General features: G+C 48.3%; 1 protein-coding gene across 2 annotated transcripts in view; it reads left to right on the plus strand.

Moving 5' to 3' along the window:
* LOC136573243 (cytochrome P450 2G1-like) overlaps nucleotides 1–16,740 on the plus strand; it is a 105,378-nt gene that overhangs the window by 60,892 nt on the left and 27,746 nt on the right. For both annotated transcript variants that reach the window (XM_066574541.1, XM_066574542.1), the window contains one exon: nucleotides 10,118–10,278. In XM_066574541.1, the coding sequence (XP_066430638.1) occupies nucleotides 10,118–10,278 (161 nt within the window). The remainder of the gene's footprint in view (nucleotides 1–10,117; nucleotides 10,279–16,740) is intronic.

Genomic DNA, 16,740 nt, shown 5'->3' on the forward strand with positions numbered 1-16,740 from the left:
CTCTCCCAAAAGTGAACCAAAACTCCTGAACTTGACAAATTAGTGAATCTATAATATGCATGAGAACCTCACTAATGTGTGAAGATCACTCAATGGAGGAACTTGCCACCCCCCAAACACCCCTTGCCACCCCTTCTCATATTACCATATCAATATTGTCCATGGGTGTATCACTCCCGCACAGTGCGCAAGTCGACCACACCATTAAAGGCAACAGAGGGATGCGAGACCATTGTAAACCAGGAAAAGTCTATCAATTGCAGATTGTTTTCTTTAACACATCAAACGAAAGTTAAGGATTGTCCAGTTATGCAAATTGTATAGGCATGCTACGTAGAGATGAGCGAGCACCAAAATGCTCGGGTGCTCGTTGCTCGAGTCGAACTTTCCGCAATGCTCGAGGGTTCGTTTCGAGTAACGAACCCCATTGAAGTCAACGGGCGACTCGAGCATTTTTGTATATCGCCGATGCTCTCTAAGGTTTTCATTGGTGAAAATCTGCAAAACCCAAGAAAGTGCTGGAAACGACACAGAAATGGATAGGGCAGGCGAGGGGCAACATGCTGGGCTGCATTTCAGGTTACCAGGTCCCACTATTCAGCCACAATAGCGGCAAGAGTGCCCCCCCCTACCAATTTTTACTTTGGGCAAACCCTCATTAGCAAGGCACACCTTAGCTAAGCACCTCACTACCTCCAACTGAGCACAAGCACTGCCTGCGGGACACACCCCTGCCTCTTCTCCTGGGTTACATGCTGCCCACCCCGGCACGACCCAGTGTCCACAGCGCACAGCAAAGTGTCCCTGCGCAGCCTTCAGCTGCCCTCATGCCACACGCTGGGCTCACAACCACACCACCCTCATGTCTATTTATGAGTGCGTCAGACATGAGGAAGAACCGGAGGCACACACTGCAGAGGGTTGGCAGGGCCAGGCAGCGACCCTCTTTAAAAGGGGCGGGGTGATAGCCCACAATGCTGTACAGAAGCAATGAGACATCCAATCCTGTGTCACCTCCGTCAGGAGCTGCAAACGTGGGCATAGTAATGGGGAATCCATGTGCCACACAATATTCATTCTGTCAAGGTGTCGCATAGCTCAATCCACACTGCAAGGGGAAAGCCGTCAGCGCTCTGCCCTCTACCCAAGTCAGTCAGTGTCTTTGTGCCAGACAGGTCAAACACCGCGATGGGAAGTAAGTTTGCACCAACAGCATAGGGGGGTCCTAGGAAGCCCAAGACATGAACAAAAAATTGATCTGAGCGGCCAAACATGGCAGACTTGCACCGCGCCCACGACATAGGCCTTGGACCACAGCTTCAGCAATCCTAGGCAGGAAGCGGACCTTCACTGCACCAAGGACATAGGCCTCTGCACAAACCCTCAGCAATCGCGGGCCTACAGCGGACTCCTATGCTAGCGTAGCTGTGCACGTCTCATTAGCGCTGTATTGCTCCTGTAGTTTGTCCCAATGCAGTGCCCCGGATAGTAGAACTAACGTCAGATTAAATACAGGTGGGCTTCGGCCCACACTGCATGCCCCAGTCAGACCGGGGTTTTTTATAAATAGTCACAGGCAGGTACAACTCCGCAATGGGAATTCCGTGTGCACCCACAGCATGGGTGTCTCCCTGGAACCCACCGGCGGTACATAAATATATCCCATTGCAGTGCCCTGGACAGCAGAGTTAACGTCAGATTAAATGCAGGTGGGCTTTGGCCCACACTGCATGCCCAACCTGACTGGGCTTTTTAATACATAGACACAGGCAGGTACAAATCCCCTATGTGAAGTCCCTGTGGACCGACAGCATGGGTGGGTCCCTGGAACCCACCGGCGGTACATAAATATATTTCTTTGCAGTGCCCAGCACAGCTGAGGTAACGTCAGATTTAATGCAGGTGTGCTTCGGCCCACACTGCATGCCCCAGTCAGACTAGGGTTCTTTATAAGTAGACACATGCAGTTACAACTCCGTGTGGACCGACAGCATTGGTGGGTCCCAGGAAGCCCCCGGCGGTACATAAATAAATCCCATTGCATTGCTCAGCACAGCTGAGGTAACGTCAGTTTAAATGCAGGTGGGCTTCAGCCAAGAATGTTTTCATAGTTGGAGGAGGAGGACGGGAAAGTTTTTTTTTTTTTTAAATCAGATTTTTATTACAAATTTTTGTTAAACAAAACATTTGACATAGACAATTCTATATAATGACAATACTAATTTGCATCGCGCAATTAACCGGGTTGAATTTCACGTGTCCTTTCATTATAAACGTGGATGTAGGAGAAGAATTACTGATGAGACTTGACGAGACGGGAAAGTTTTTGAGGCAGTACGTGTCCTGTCCCCGTGTCCGTGGTTATATGCACCTTCCCAGTGACTGCGTCGCTGAAAAGTTGTCGCGCCTGTGGAACCTAGTAGCGTGGCCTTGCCACCATCATGTCTTTGGAAAGCCTCCGTTTCCACTACCCTGTAACATTGCAGTAGCAGCAGTATAGGCAGAGCCTAGAATTAGTAACATTTCAGCGGTAAGAGTATGCACAAACTCCTGTAACATTTCATCTGCAGCAGTGAGGACAGACCCCACTAACATTTCATTTGCAGCAGTATACACAGACCCCAGTAACATTTCAGTAGTATCAGTATAGACAGACCCCAGTAACAGTAACGTAGAAGCAGTATGGGCAAAGCAGCAGATTCACATTTCCCTGGCAGCAGTGTAGGGAGAGCGTAGTATTGGTAAGATTTCAGTAGTTGGAGTATAGTCAGGCCCCAGCAACAGCAATGTAGAAGCAGAAGAGACAAAGCAGCAGATTCACATTTCCCTGGCAGCAGTGTAGGGAGAGTGTAGTACTGGTACGATTTCAGTAGTAGGAGTATAGACAGGCCCCAGTAACAGCAACGTAGAAGCAGTAGAGACAAAGCAGCAGATTCACATTTCCCTGGCAGCAGTGTAGGGAGAGCGTAGTATTGGTACGGTTTCAGTAGTAGGAGTATAGACAGGCCCCAGCAACAGCAACGTAGAAGCAGTAGAGACAAAGCAGCAGATTCACATTTTCCTGGCAGCAGTGTAGGGAGAGCATAGTATTGGTAAGATTTCAGTAGTAGGAGTATAGTCAGGCCCCAGCAACAGCAACGTAGAAGCAGTAGAGACAAAGCAGCAGATTCACATTTCCCTGGCAGCAGTGTAGGGAGAGCGTAGTATTGGTAAGATTTCAATAGTAGGAGTATAGTCAGGCCCCAGCAACAGCAACGTAGAAGCAGTAGAGACAAAGCAGCAGATTCACATTTCCCTGGCAGCAGTGTAGAGAGAGCGTAGTATTGGTAAGATTTCAGTAGTAGGAGTATAGACAGGCCCCAGTAACAGTAACGTTGAAGCAGTAGAGACAAAGCAGCAGATTCACATTTTCCTGGCAGCAGTGTAGGGAGAGCGTAGTATTGGTAAGATTTCAGTAGTAGGAGTATAGTCAGGCCCCAGCAACAGCAACGTAGAAGCAGTAGAGACAAAGCAGCAGATTCACATTTCCCTGGCAGCAGTGTAGGGAGAGTGTAGTATTGGTACGATTTCAGTAGTAGGAGTATAGACAGGCCCCAGCAACAGCAACGTAGAAGCAGTAGAGACAAAGCAGCAGATTCACATTTCCCTGGCAGCAGTGTAGGGAGAGCGTAGTATTGGTAAGATTTCAGTAGTAGGAGTATAGACAGGCCCCAGCAACAGCAACGTAGAAGCAGTAGAGACAAAGCAGCAGATTCACATTTCCCTGGCAGCAGTGTAGGGAGAGCATAGTATGGGTAAGATTTCAGTAGTAGGAGTATAGACAGGCCCCAGCAACAGTAACGTAGAAGCAGTATGGGCAAAGCCCACTATTAGTTACATTTCTGTTATAGCAGTATAGACCTGCCCCAGTAACATTTCCGCTGAAGCATTATGGGCAGAGCCCAGTATTAGTAAAGTTACCGTAGTAACAGTATACACCAACCAAGGTAACATTTCAGGAGCAGAAGTATCGGGAGACCGAAGTAACATTTCTGTTGCTGAAGTAGTCAGACCCCTGTAGCATTACTGTGGCAGAAGTATAGGTAGGCAGAACAGAGTTACATTTCTGTACCAAAAGTGTAGGCCAACACCAGACACAGTGGTGTACCATGAGTGCAGGCGAAGCCCATAAAAAATTACTTTGATTACATTGTAGACGAGGGCCCGAAAAATTGGTGTACCGACAGTATAAATGTACCCCAGAAAAATTCCCCATGCCCAACCCAGAGGGCAGGTGAAACCCATTAATCGCTCAGCGTACTGTGGCTTAATTTTTAACTAGGCCTGGAGGCAGCCCAGTCTAAAAAACAATTGGTTCAGGTGGAAGTTTCAATGCTTTAATGAGAATTGAAACAGATAAATATTATTAGAAAAGTTATATGAGCCTTGTGGCCCACAGAAAAATTGCCCATTCGCGGTGATTATGAGAGGTTTCAGGAGAAGGAGCCGGAGGTGGAGGACGAATATCATACACAGATTGACAATAGTCTTTAGGTAGCGCTGCTGTCCGCTGGTGGAGAAGAGAAGTCTGGGGAAATCCAGGCTTTGTTCATCTTTATGAGTGTAAGCCTGTCGGCGCTGTCAGTTGACAGGCAGGTACGCTTGTCCGTGATGATTCCCCCAGCTGCACTAAACACCCTCTCTAACAAGACGCTAGCCGCAGGGCAAGCCAACACCTCCAGGGCATACAGCGCGAGTTCGGGCCTTGTGTCCAGCTATGACATCCAGTAGTTGTACGGAGCAGAGGCATCACGGAGGACGGTGGTACGATCGGCTGCGTACTCCCTCACCATCTTCTTACAGTGCTCCCTCCGACTCAGCCTGGACTGGGGAGGTGTGACACAGTCTTGCTGGGGAGCCATAAAGCTGGCAAAGGCCTTGGAAAGTGTTCCCCTGCCTGCGCTGAACATGCTGCCTGATCTCTGCGCCTCCCCTTCTTTTTGGCCCTCGGAACTGCGCCTTCTGCCACTAGCGCTGTCAGTAGGGAAGTTTACCATCAGTTTGTCCACCAGGGCCCTGCGGTATTGCATCACTCTCAAACCCCTTTCCTCTTCGGGAATGAGAGTGGAAAGGTTATCCTTATACCATGGGTCAAGCAGTGTGTACACCCAGTAATCCATAGTGGCCAGAATGCGTCTAACGCGAGGGTCACGAGAAAGGCATGCTAACATAAAGTCAGCCATGTGTGCCAGGGTACCTGTATGCAACATATGGCTGTCCTCACTAGGAAGATCACTTTGAGTATCCTCCTCCTCCTCAGGCCATACACGCTGAATGGATGAGAGGCAAGCAGCATAGGTACCCTCTGCAGTCGGCCCAGCTGTCTCTTCCTCCTCAGGCTCCTCCCCCCTCCTCCTCCACATGCTGAGATATACACATAAGGGTGCTCTGACTATCCACCGACATACTGTTTTCCCCCGCCTCCGTTTCCGCCCGCAAAGCATCACCCTTTATGCTTTGCAGGGAACTTCTCAAGAGGCATAGCAGGGGAATGGTGACACTAATGATTGCAGCATCGCCGCTCACCATCTGGGTGGACTCCTCAAAGTTTCCAAGGACTTGGCAGATATCTGCCATCCAGGCCCACGACTCTGTAAAGAATTGAGGAGGCTGACTCCTACTTCGCCGCCCATGTTGGAGTTGGTATTCCACTATAGCTCTACGCTGCTCATACAGCCGGGACAACATGTGAAGCGTAGAGTTCCACCATGTGGGCACGTCGCAAAGCAGTCGGTGCACTGGCAGATTAAACCGATGCAGGGTGCGCAGGGTGCGCAGGGTGGCAGCGTCCGTGTTGGACTTGCGGAAATGTGCGCTGACCCAGCGCACCTTTCCGAGGAGGTCTGACAAGTGTGGGTAGCCTTTCAGAAGCCGCTGAACCACCAAATTAAAGACGTGGGCCAGGCATGGCACATGTGTGAGGATGCCGAGCTGCAGAGCCGCCACCAGGTTACGGCCGTTGTCACACACGACCATGCCCGGTTGGAGGCTCAGTGGCGAAAGCTAGCGGTCAGTCTGCTCTGTCAGACCGTGCAACAGTTCGGGGGCCGTGTGTCTCTTCTCTCCTTAGCTGAGTAGCTTCAGCACGGCCTGCTGACGCTTGCCCACCGCTGGGCTGCCGCGCGACACCGACTGCTGGCGACGTGCTGCTGCTGACAAGTCTTGATTACGAGGTAGAGGTTGCGTTGGAGGAGGAGGAGGAGGGTGGTTTAGTGGAGGTGGCATACACCCCCGCAGATACCAGCACCGATCTGGGGCCCGCAATTCTGGGGGTGGGTAGTACATGAGCGGTCCCAGGCTCTGACTCGGTCCCAGCCTCCACTAAATTCACCCAATGTGCCGTCAGGGAGATATAGTGGCCCTGCCCGCCTGTGCTTGTCAATGTGTCCGTTGTTAAGTGGACCTTGGCAGTAACCGAGTTGGTGAGGGAGCGTACGGTGTTGCGTGAGACGTGATCGTGCAGGGCTGGGACTGCACACCATGAAAAATAGTGGCGACTGGGGACTGAGTAGTGCGGGGCTTCCGCCGCCATCATGTTTTTGAACGCCTCAGTTTCCACCAGCCTGTAGGGGCGAATCTCCAGGCTGATCAATTTGGCTATGTGGACATTTAAAGCTTGAGCGTGCGGGTGCGTGGCAGCGTATTTGCGCTTTCGCTCCAATGATTCTCTTAGCGACAGCTGGACGCTGCGTTGAGAGACATTGCTGGATGGGGCCGAGGACAGCGGAGGTGAGGGTGTGGGTCCAGACCAGGAGACGGTTGTGCCTGTGTCCTGAGAGGGCGGTTGGATCTCAGTGGCAGGTTGGGGCCCAGGGGGAGAGGAAGTGGCGCAAGCTGAAGGCGGTGACTGGCCTTCGTCCCACCTTGTGGGGTGCTTGGCCATCATATGCCTGCGCATGCTGGTGGTGGTGCCTCCCCGGCTGATCTTGGCGCGACAAAGGTTGCACACCCCTGTTCGTCGGTCGTCCGGCGTCTCTGTGAAAAACTACCACACCTTAGAGCACCTTGGCCTCTGCACGGTGGCTTGGCGCGAGGGGATGCTTTGGGAAACAGCTGGTGGATTATTCGCTCGTGCCCTGCCTCTACCCCTGCCCACCCCACTGCCTCTTCCAACCTGTCCTGTGGCTGCAATTGCCTCCCCCTCTGAAGACCGGTCCTCAGTTGGCTTATGACACCAGGTGGGGTTAGTCACCTCATCGTCCAGCGGCTCTTCCTCCGAATCCTCTGTGCGCTCCTCCCTCAGGCTTACTGCCCTTACTACTACCTCACTGATAGACAACTGTGTCTCATCGTCATCATCCTCCTCACCCACTGAAAGCTCTTGAGACAGTTGCCGGAAGTCCCCAGCCTCATCCCCTGGACCCCAGGAACTTTCCAAAGGTTGGGCATCGGTCACGACAAACTCCTCCGGTGGGAGAGGAACCATTGCTGCCCAATCTGGGCAGGGGCTCGAGAACAGTTCCTGGGAGTCTGCCTGCTCCTCAGAATGTGTCATTTGCATGGAGTGAGGAGGCTGGGAGGAAGGAGGAGCAGCAGCCAGAGGATTCAAAGTTGCAGCAGTGGACGGCGTAGAAGACTGGGAGAGTGGATGCACTTTCTGCCATCCACGACAGGACCTGCTGACACTGCTCGGTTTTTAGTAAAGGTCTACGACGTGGACCCAAAAATTGCGATATGAATCTGGGGACCCCAGAAACTGTCCTCTCTCCTACTCCTGCAGCAGCCAGCTGCGATTCACCTAGACCAGGAACTCGGCCTATGCCCACACCCTCACTTGGGACTCCGCGTCCTTGACCGCGTCCACGTCCTCTGCCCCTACCCGTCAGCATGCTGGATTAAGAATCGAGCAGAGACAGAGCGGTGTAAAAATGTTTGTGAATTATTGCCGCGCAGTTGCTGGCTGCCAGCGGTAATATAACGCTAAATGAAGCCAGAGATAAATTATAAGGAAGGATGCAAGCAGGACTAGCAGTGCACTATGCAGTTGAGATTCACCTCAAGTCCCACAGGCCACGCAGTAATGTGCACTGGGTTACAAGCAGACGTAAAACAGAAGTCCTTTATTAAAATTAGTTTTCTTCCAATGCAATGCAGGCAATGGAGTGTGTATTGGACTCTCCCTCTATGGCTGTCTGGCACCGTACACTACGCCGGCAGCTGTCTGGTAACACAGAGCGGAGAAAAATATTAGTGCTTTTTAAACGTGCACTTGGAGGCAGAGAGCGCTTACGTTACGCTAACTGCCCCCAGCAAAAATGACACTGAAGGCTGAACTGAGGCCTTGCAGTGCACTATGCAGTTGAGATTCACCTCCAGTCCCACAGGCCACGCAGTAATGTGCACTGGGTTACAAGCAGACGTAAAAAAGGAGTCCTTTTTAAAAATTAGTATTTTTCCAATGCAATGCAGGCAATGGAGTGTGTATTGGACTCTCCCTCTATGGCTGTCTGGCACCGTACACTGCGCGGGCAGCTGTCTGGTAACACAGAGTGGAGAAAAATATTAGTGCTTTTTAAACGTGCACTTGGAGGCAGAGAGCGCTTATGTTACACTAACTGCACCCAGCAAAAAATGACACTGAAGGCTGAACTGATGCCTTGCAGTGCAATGCTGAGGTACTACAACTCCCAGAAACCATGGAGTTAAATGCACAGGTAGACAGGATTTCACACTACCACTGTCCCTGCCTTACCAATTCTTCCCCTATACTACTTAGTACAGACTGCAGCCTGAGAACGCTATAGCTGTAATGGGGCTGCACGCCCGATATACCAAAAAAAAAAAGCAAACTGCTCCCAGCACCCACAACAGTAGTGCACTAGGTGAGCTGTGGCCCTAAGAAGGACCGTTGGGGTTCTTGTAGACGCTAACACTGTCCCTATAGCAGCAGCACTTTCCCTGATTTCTCCCAGTGTGTGTCTGTGGTGAGCCGCAGGCGGGGCTGATTTAAATACTCGGGGGTCACTTGATCTCGCCAGCCACTCACTGCAGGGGGGTGGGATAGGGCTGGAACGTCACAGGAGGAAGTTGTAATGCCTCCCCTGTGTTTCTATTGGCCAGAAAAGGGCGCAAATTTCTCAGGGAAGGAAATGTAATCGAGTCGAGTGCCGCGTGGTGCTCGTCTCGAGTAACGAGCATCTCGAACACCCTAATACTCGAATGAGCATCAAGCTCGGACGAGTGCGCTCGCTCATCTCTAATGCTACGCTAACAAGAGAGATTCAAGATTAAAGATATTGTATCCGTAGCTTATATGTGCCTATCAGTATAATCAAGTCCTCTTTTCCATCTATGTTGACTTCAAAGAGGTCTGAGATATCTGACTGTAATTTCAAATATATATCTAATGTTAAAGGAATATTATGGACAAAATTGGTAAACTGTGTTTTGATTTATGCAGGGTTTAAAGGGGTTGTCCCGCGCCGAAACGGGTTTTTTTTTTTTTCAATAGCCCCCCCCCCCATTCGGCGCGAGACAAACCCGATGCAGGGGTTAAAAAAAAAACGCATAGAACTTACCCGAATCCCCGCGCTCCGGTGACTTCTTACTTACCTTGCGAAGATGGCCGCCGGGATCTTCACCCACGGTGGACCGCAGGTCTTCTCCCATGGTGCACCGTGGGCTCTGTGCGTTCCATTGCCGATTCCAGCCTCCTGATTGGCTGGAATCGGCACACGTGACGGGGCGGAGCTACGAGGAGCAGCTCTCCAGCACGAGCGGCCCCATTCAGAAGGGAGAAGACCGGACTGCGCAAGCGCGTCTAATCGGGCGATTAGACGCTGAAATTAGACGGCTCCATGGAGACGAGGACGCCAGCAACGGAACAGGTAAGTGAATAACTTCTGTATGGCTCATATTTAATGCACGATGTATATTACAAAGTGCATTAATATGGCCATACAGAAATGTATACCCCCACTTGCTTTCGCGGGACAACCCCTTTAACAAGGCAGCACATGACACAGAGATTCTCTATTTGTCGTCCTTGGAATCCGGTGTCTTTCTCTGCACCCTCCACCATTACAGTAGGCAGAACACTGAGTTTTGCGTTAAGTATTTACTTTTACCTTTATTACAGAATCATCAATCAACCCTACCAATATCCTGGGCCAGACTGCATCCAATGTAATCTGCTCTATCCTCTTTGGAAGTCGGTATAACTATCAAGACGTAAACTATCTGAGGCTTCTCAATATTTTTAATGAAGTATTTCAGCTGATGAGCTCAACCGCAGGACAGGTAATTGACTTGCATATCCTATATTGATCTTGTTAAATTTTATTGAAGTGAGGACTGTGTATTTGAATTTGAACATGTAGATAATTATGAGGGTATCAATCTTACCCATCCATCCAAAGACTTGCTTGTTTCATATTTTGGTAAGAATAGTTACTATCATTAAGATTTCTTTAACTCTACAACACATAACAGTCCATTGTCGTGGTGAGTGGCAATTTTTTAGTCTACTGATTTGCTACTGTCCAGGAGTTTATTGACGTATTGAAGAGTACAGTTGGGTGCATCACATATGCTCCTGCTGGTTTAGGAGCAATGGTGGACAGCTGTCAGTCAAGAAATATTGGGGATTAATTACTTAGACCAGGCTTTAACACAGCGGTCTAAGTAAAGTCAGCACTTGGCTACTAACTGCAAATGAATTAAGCGGAGCAAGCCTCTTAATATATTTGTTTATTTTGGTGTCACCTCTGTGCACCAGATAAAAAACCTACTTCAATTGGGAGCTAGTAGATTTTTTCTATAATCTATGCCACTTGAAATAATCGTAGTGAAGTAAGGGGTAAAGTCCTGGATGGTGTGTATATACCACAGAGATTACTAAACTCCAGGATATAACTCCGGAGTTTGCATGAGACAGGGCCTGTTCAGGAAGTACCTGAACCTGGAACACAGCTGAAACATAATTGAAAAAGGAGCAGGAAAAGCTCAGTAAGAGAGAGATTGTTGCAGAGTGTGGTCAGCCAGACCAGAGAGGACAGACTGTGTGCAGAGTCCCTGGAAAGCCGAATGAAGAGAACCTGGAGAGCTGAGGGAAGCAAAACCTCAAGGAAAGGGTTGGGTGAGAATCCCTGCATCAGATTACAAAGACTGTTATTTTGGGTGCCTTATGGACATTGTGTTTTTTTATCGCTGAGAGTTTGGCAATAAACCGCCCTGCTTTACCATCACCTGCCTCTGCTGCCACCTGACTTCCTACAGCGGAAACATACCTGTTGTGGATCTTGCTTACATATGGTGGAGGGTGCGCTGGAATTAGTTTATAGAGTGGTGAATGTGGCTCCAGACAGCAGTTAAAATGCAAACAACTGCTGCAAGTATGGAAGAGTTGGTGAAGCAACTAGTACAGATGAATGTACAGCAACACAAGACAGTTGCTCAGCAGCAAAAAGCCCATGTGGAGGCTATGCAGGTGCAGCAGGAGACAGTTGCTCAGCAGCAAAAAGCCCATGTGGAGGCTATGCAGGTGCAGCAGGAGACAGTTGCTCAGCAGCAAAAAGCCCATGTGGAGGCTATGCAGGTGCAGCAGGAGACAGTTGCTCAGCAGCAAAAAGCCCATGTGGAGGCTATGCAGGTGCAGCAGGAGACAGTTGCTCAGCAGCAAAAAGCCCATGTGGAGGCTATGCAGGTGCAGCAGGAGACAGTTGCTCAGCAGCAAAAAGCCCATGTGGAGGCTATGCAGGTGCAGCAGGAGACAGTTGCTCAGCAGCAAAAAGCCCATGTGGAGGCTATGCAGGTGCAGCAGGAGACAGTTGCTCAGCAGCAAAAAGCCCATGTGGAGGCTATGCAGGTGCAGCAGGAGACAGTTGCTCAGCAGCAAAAAGCCCATGTGGAGGCTATGCAGGTGCAGCAGGAGACAGTTGCTCAGCAGCAAAAAGCCCATGTGGAGGCTATGCAGGTGCAGCAGGAGACAGTTGCTCAGCAGCAAAAAGCCCATGTGGAGGCTATGCTGGTGCAGCAGGAGACAGCTGCTCAGCAGCAAAAAGCCCTTGTGAAGCAGCTTGCTATGCTGACAGAGTCAGTCAGAGTGAAAGAGACTTCAGTCCGCTCTGACCAAAGTACTGGTAAAGATGCCCTGAAAGCAGTGAGAAGGGCTTTACAAAAGATGACCCCAGAGAACGATGTGGAAGCCTTCCTAACCATATTTGAGAGGATAGTAGAGAGGGAAAAACTGCCCTCTGAGCGGTGGGCTGATGTGTTGGCCCCTTACTTAACCCCTTCCCGCTGCAGGGCGTAAGTTTACGTCCTGGCAGCCTGGTACTTCCCGCAACAGGACGTAAACTTTCGTCCTGGAGATAGAGCCGGATCACATATGATCCCGCGCTATCCGGCAGCGGGAGCCGGATATCAGTCATAGCCGGCGTCCCGCTGCAACAGCGGGGGGGGGGCATCGGAGATGCCTCCCCCGCTGTTAACCCCTTCCCTGCCGCGATCTAAGTAGATCGCGGCAGAGAGAGACTTCACAGAGGGAGCGCGGCTCCCTCTGTGTCTCCGGCCGGAACTCACGATGTGATCGCGAGAGCCCGGCCTGTCACCATGGCAACAGGACGCCAGACACTGGCGTCCTGTATTGCCTATGCCTATAATCGCTGTACAAGCGATAAGGCATGGCAGAGCAGTAGCTCTGCCATGCCTTATACCAGCGATCATCAGGGCAGTGGTTAAAGTCCCTCAGAGGGACACAAACAGTGTAAAAAAAAACAAAGATTAAAAAAAGAATTAAAAAAATGTAAAAGAAAGAGTAAAAAAAAACATTTTTTAATGCTTTTTCTCAGATTAGCATAAAAAAAAAAAAAAATCCCACATATTTGGTATTGTCGCGTCCGTAACAACGCGTACAATAAGTTGCACATGCTTTTGACTGTGCACGGAAAAAAACGCTATTTGCATTTTGCCTCACTAAAAACGCAATAAAAGTGATCAAAAAAGCCGTATGTACCCCAAAATGGTACCAATAAAATCTACAGCTCGTCTCGCAAAAAATAAGCCCTCATAGAGTGCCGTACATCAAAAAATAAAAAAGTTACAGGACTTTGAATGCAGCAATTTAGAAAAAAAAAAGATTACCCAGAAAAAGGGTTTTTATTGCAGAAAAGTGGGAAAACCTAAAAAAAATGTAAGAATTTTGGTATCGTTGTAACCGTACCGGTCCGCAGAAAAAATGGAATGTCTCATTTATGCTGCATGAGTACCGCTGTAAAAAAAAAAATAAAAAAAATCTATGGCAGAATTGATGCGTTTTCTCTCCCTGCTTTCATTAAAAAAAAAAAAAAAAAGGTTTTACAATATAGTCTATGTACCCAAAAGTGGCACCAATAAAAACTACAGTTCACCATGCAAAAAACAAGCCCTCATACGGCCGCGTCGACGGAAAAATAAAAAAGTTATGACTTTTGATAAACGGAGAAGAAAATCCTCCAAAAATTGTTGTGTCCTTAAGCCCAAAATAGGCCGTGTCATGAAGGGGTTAATGGGAGAATCTCAAAAGGCTTATTATGACCTGACCCAACAGGACTCAAAGGAATGTAGCAAGCTAAAAGCAGAGATTCTTGTTCGCCTGGAGGTAAACATGGAGGACACTCTAGTCGGCTCTGCTGGAGGAAGACTTCCTTACCGTGGCTTTAAACAGGGCGCCAATCCTAGAGGAACAAGGCCCCAAGTTGCCCCAGAGTGGAAGCTGCGGAATAAGGAGAGGTCTGAGTATACTGGACAGAGTCCCACTGGCCCCATCTTTTGCTGGGAGTGTCAGGTCCCAGGTCATGTTGCTGCGTGCTGCCCTACCCTTATGGAACCAATGGATTGCACCTATGGGTGCCGCCATTCTCTATATGCACACCCTGTGTACAGTGCAGTTTCCTCATTGGAGCAACAGCCCCAACTATGTCAAGTGAGCATTAACAATGTGACAGTCAATGCTCTGCTGGACTCGGGGAGTTTGATCACCTTGGTGTCTGCCTCCCTTCCCCATGTGTTGATTCCACAGGAACGCATGAGGGTGCTATGTATTCATGGGGATGCAAAGGACTATAGAAAGGACTATCCTGTTGCTCAAGTGTCTATAAACACCAAATGTGGGGTGGTCCCCCATAAAGTTGGAGTCGTGGGAAATTTGGTGCACCCAACTATAATTGGGAGAGACTTTCCACTATTTTCGGATTTGTGGGCTCGAGTTACACTTCCCAGGGGCCTTGGTGGTCCCAAAGGATCTTGTGATACTACTTCAGAAACTTGGGTAGAGACCCCGGCTGAGTTAACAGAATTTTCCTGGACAGTGTTAATAGGGGATGAAGAGGAGGATCTACCGCAAACCCCCGCTATACTTGATTTGGGGGTGTTATGGGACAATTGTGGTACCGAACAACTGACTGATCTTACCTTGGAAACTGCTCGCAAAAATGTGTCTGTGGTGAATGGGGTCCCCCAAAATCCTGGGGCTGAGAATCAGTTCCCTCACTTCGCCATGAATCAGGGCATGTTGTATCGGGTAATAAAAGTTAGAGACGAGGTGGTGGAACAGCTTCTGGTCCCGACTTGTTATAGACGCACGGTAGTAAACATGGCTCACTCATGTCTTGGGAGGCCATTTGGGGGTCAATAAAACAAAGGAACATATTCTGCAGAGATTTTTTTTGGCCTGTCCCACGTGCCAGCTAACCTCACCGATTGCCGATTTTAAAAGCCCGTTAGTTCCTTTATCGATAATCGAGGTACCATTTGACCGTATTGCTATGGGCATTGTAGGACTGTTAGTAAAATCTGCTAGGTCACCAATACATTTTGTTATACTAGACTATGCAACTCGGTATCCAGAGGCGGTTCCACTAAGAAATACCTCATCCAAATGCATTGCAAAAGAATTGTTTTCTTTGTTTACTAGAACCGGCATTCCTAAGGAAGTATTAACAGATCAAGGAACAATGTTTCCGTCCAAGGTTATGAAAGCGTTATGCAAACTGCTAGGAATTATGCAACTGCGGACCTCAGTCTATCATCCCCAGACCGATGGTCTGGTGGAACGATTTAATAAAACCCTTAAGAGTATGTTAAAGTAAAGCGGTTGAGAAGGACAGCTGTGACTGGGATTATTTACTGCCCTAACTACTGTTCTCCATTAGAGAAGTTCCTCAAGCATTCACCCGGTTCTCACCATTTGAGTTGTTGTATGGTCGGCACCCACGTGGATTGCTTGATGTGGCTAAAAAAACTTGGGAAACCAAGGTTACCCCTCACAAAAGTGTAATAGAGCACATTTCCCAAATGCAAGAAAGGATTTCAAAAGTAATACCTATTGTGAAAGAACACCTCCTTAGAGCTCAAGAAAGCCAAGCAAGGGTTTATAACAGGGATGTGAGAGTTAGACAATTCAGTCCGGGAGATCGGGTACTAGTTTTAATACCCACGGCAGAGAGTAAGTTTCTTGCCAAGTGGCAAGGGCCATACAGAATTGTTGAAAAAGTTGGAGAGGTTAACTATAAAGTGCACCAACCCGGTAGAAGAAAACCTTTTCAATTGTATCATGCGTCAATTAATCCATCTGAGAGGACTACTCTCCTTCTCAAATGAGCGTCAATTAATCCATCTGAGAGGACTACTCTCCTTCTCAAGTGGTTATGAGGTTATGATACCCCCAGAAAACTGAGGAGACACCATTACCTCCCCAGTTAGACGGGTCCTTGAGTTTCTAAAAAATACCTAAAATTTGAGATCTTCATCTACTTTTGGCGTTACTCTTATCATCTAGATATTGGTGTGGGTCGCTTCTTAAATATATGAGATCCTTGGATTTTTCTTTTTACATCTTCAATACTGAAGTCCAGCGCTGCTGACTTTTGAATTTAGTCAGCCTCTGCTGTCATTTGAATTATTGTCAACACCACGCTCTTTGAGGGTAATTTTACCTATGTGGTGAGTGGCTTATGAATTGTTGCTTGGTATCGCACCTAGCCACATAAACCACATACCTCTAATTTTGGAGCTTGAGCTCTGTTGACTACTGAATGAATTTATCCTGTGACACTATCTTAAGTAATCTATACTCCACATGTATGTGTAGCTTACGTATCAATGATTGTTACTGTCACAATCTAAGATCATCTCGCATCATATTAGCGACCACCTAGTCTCAAGTATCTACAAGTTTAGTTTGGGTACTACTACCTTTTTATCTACCCACGCTGACCATCTCTGTTCTCTGTCTCTATGTATGTCTGGTTTGTCTTAGCCCTAATTGTTTTATAAATATTCTTAAATAAAAGTTATATTTTAGTTGTCTTATACTGTGAAGGGTTTCGATTTCATTATTGAGACAAATTCTGCCCCTGCGATTCTTTAGAGCCTCTATTATCTACAAGTCTCTGCGAGCAGTAAATTACCCCTAGGTATCAGCGCAAGACAGCGGGTTACTTTTTTCAAGTCACGGCATAGAACCTCTGCTATTAATATATATAATTTTTTGTCTTTGTTTTTTCTTTTCATTTCTAATAGCAAGGTTCTCAAATGTATTAATTAGCTATATATTTTACCTGGTCTTTCACTTCCCTTCCTGTATTGTTGTAGTTTAAAGCTATCCTGATAAGTGTAGCAAGGCGCCTGCCAAATATATGCTTACCTGTCTTTGTAAGGTGCAACCCTTCTCTAGCAAGGAGTCCATCATATAGGTAATTCATTCCATGGTCTAAAAATCGA

This window comes from Eleutherodactylus coqui, chromosome 7, assembly GCF_035609145.1.
Source record: "Eleutherodactylus coqui strain aEleCoq1 chromosome 7, aEleCoq1.hap1, whole genome shotgun sequence".
Taxonomy (NCBI): Eukaryota; Metazoa; Chordata; class Amphibia; order Anura; family Eleutherodactylidae; genus Eleutherodactylus; species Eleutherodactylus coqui.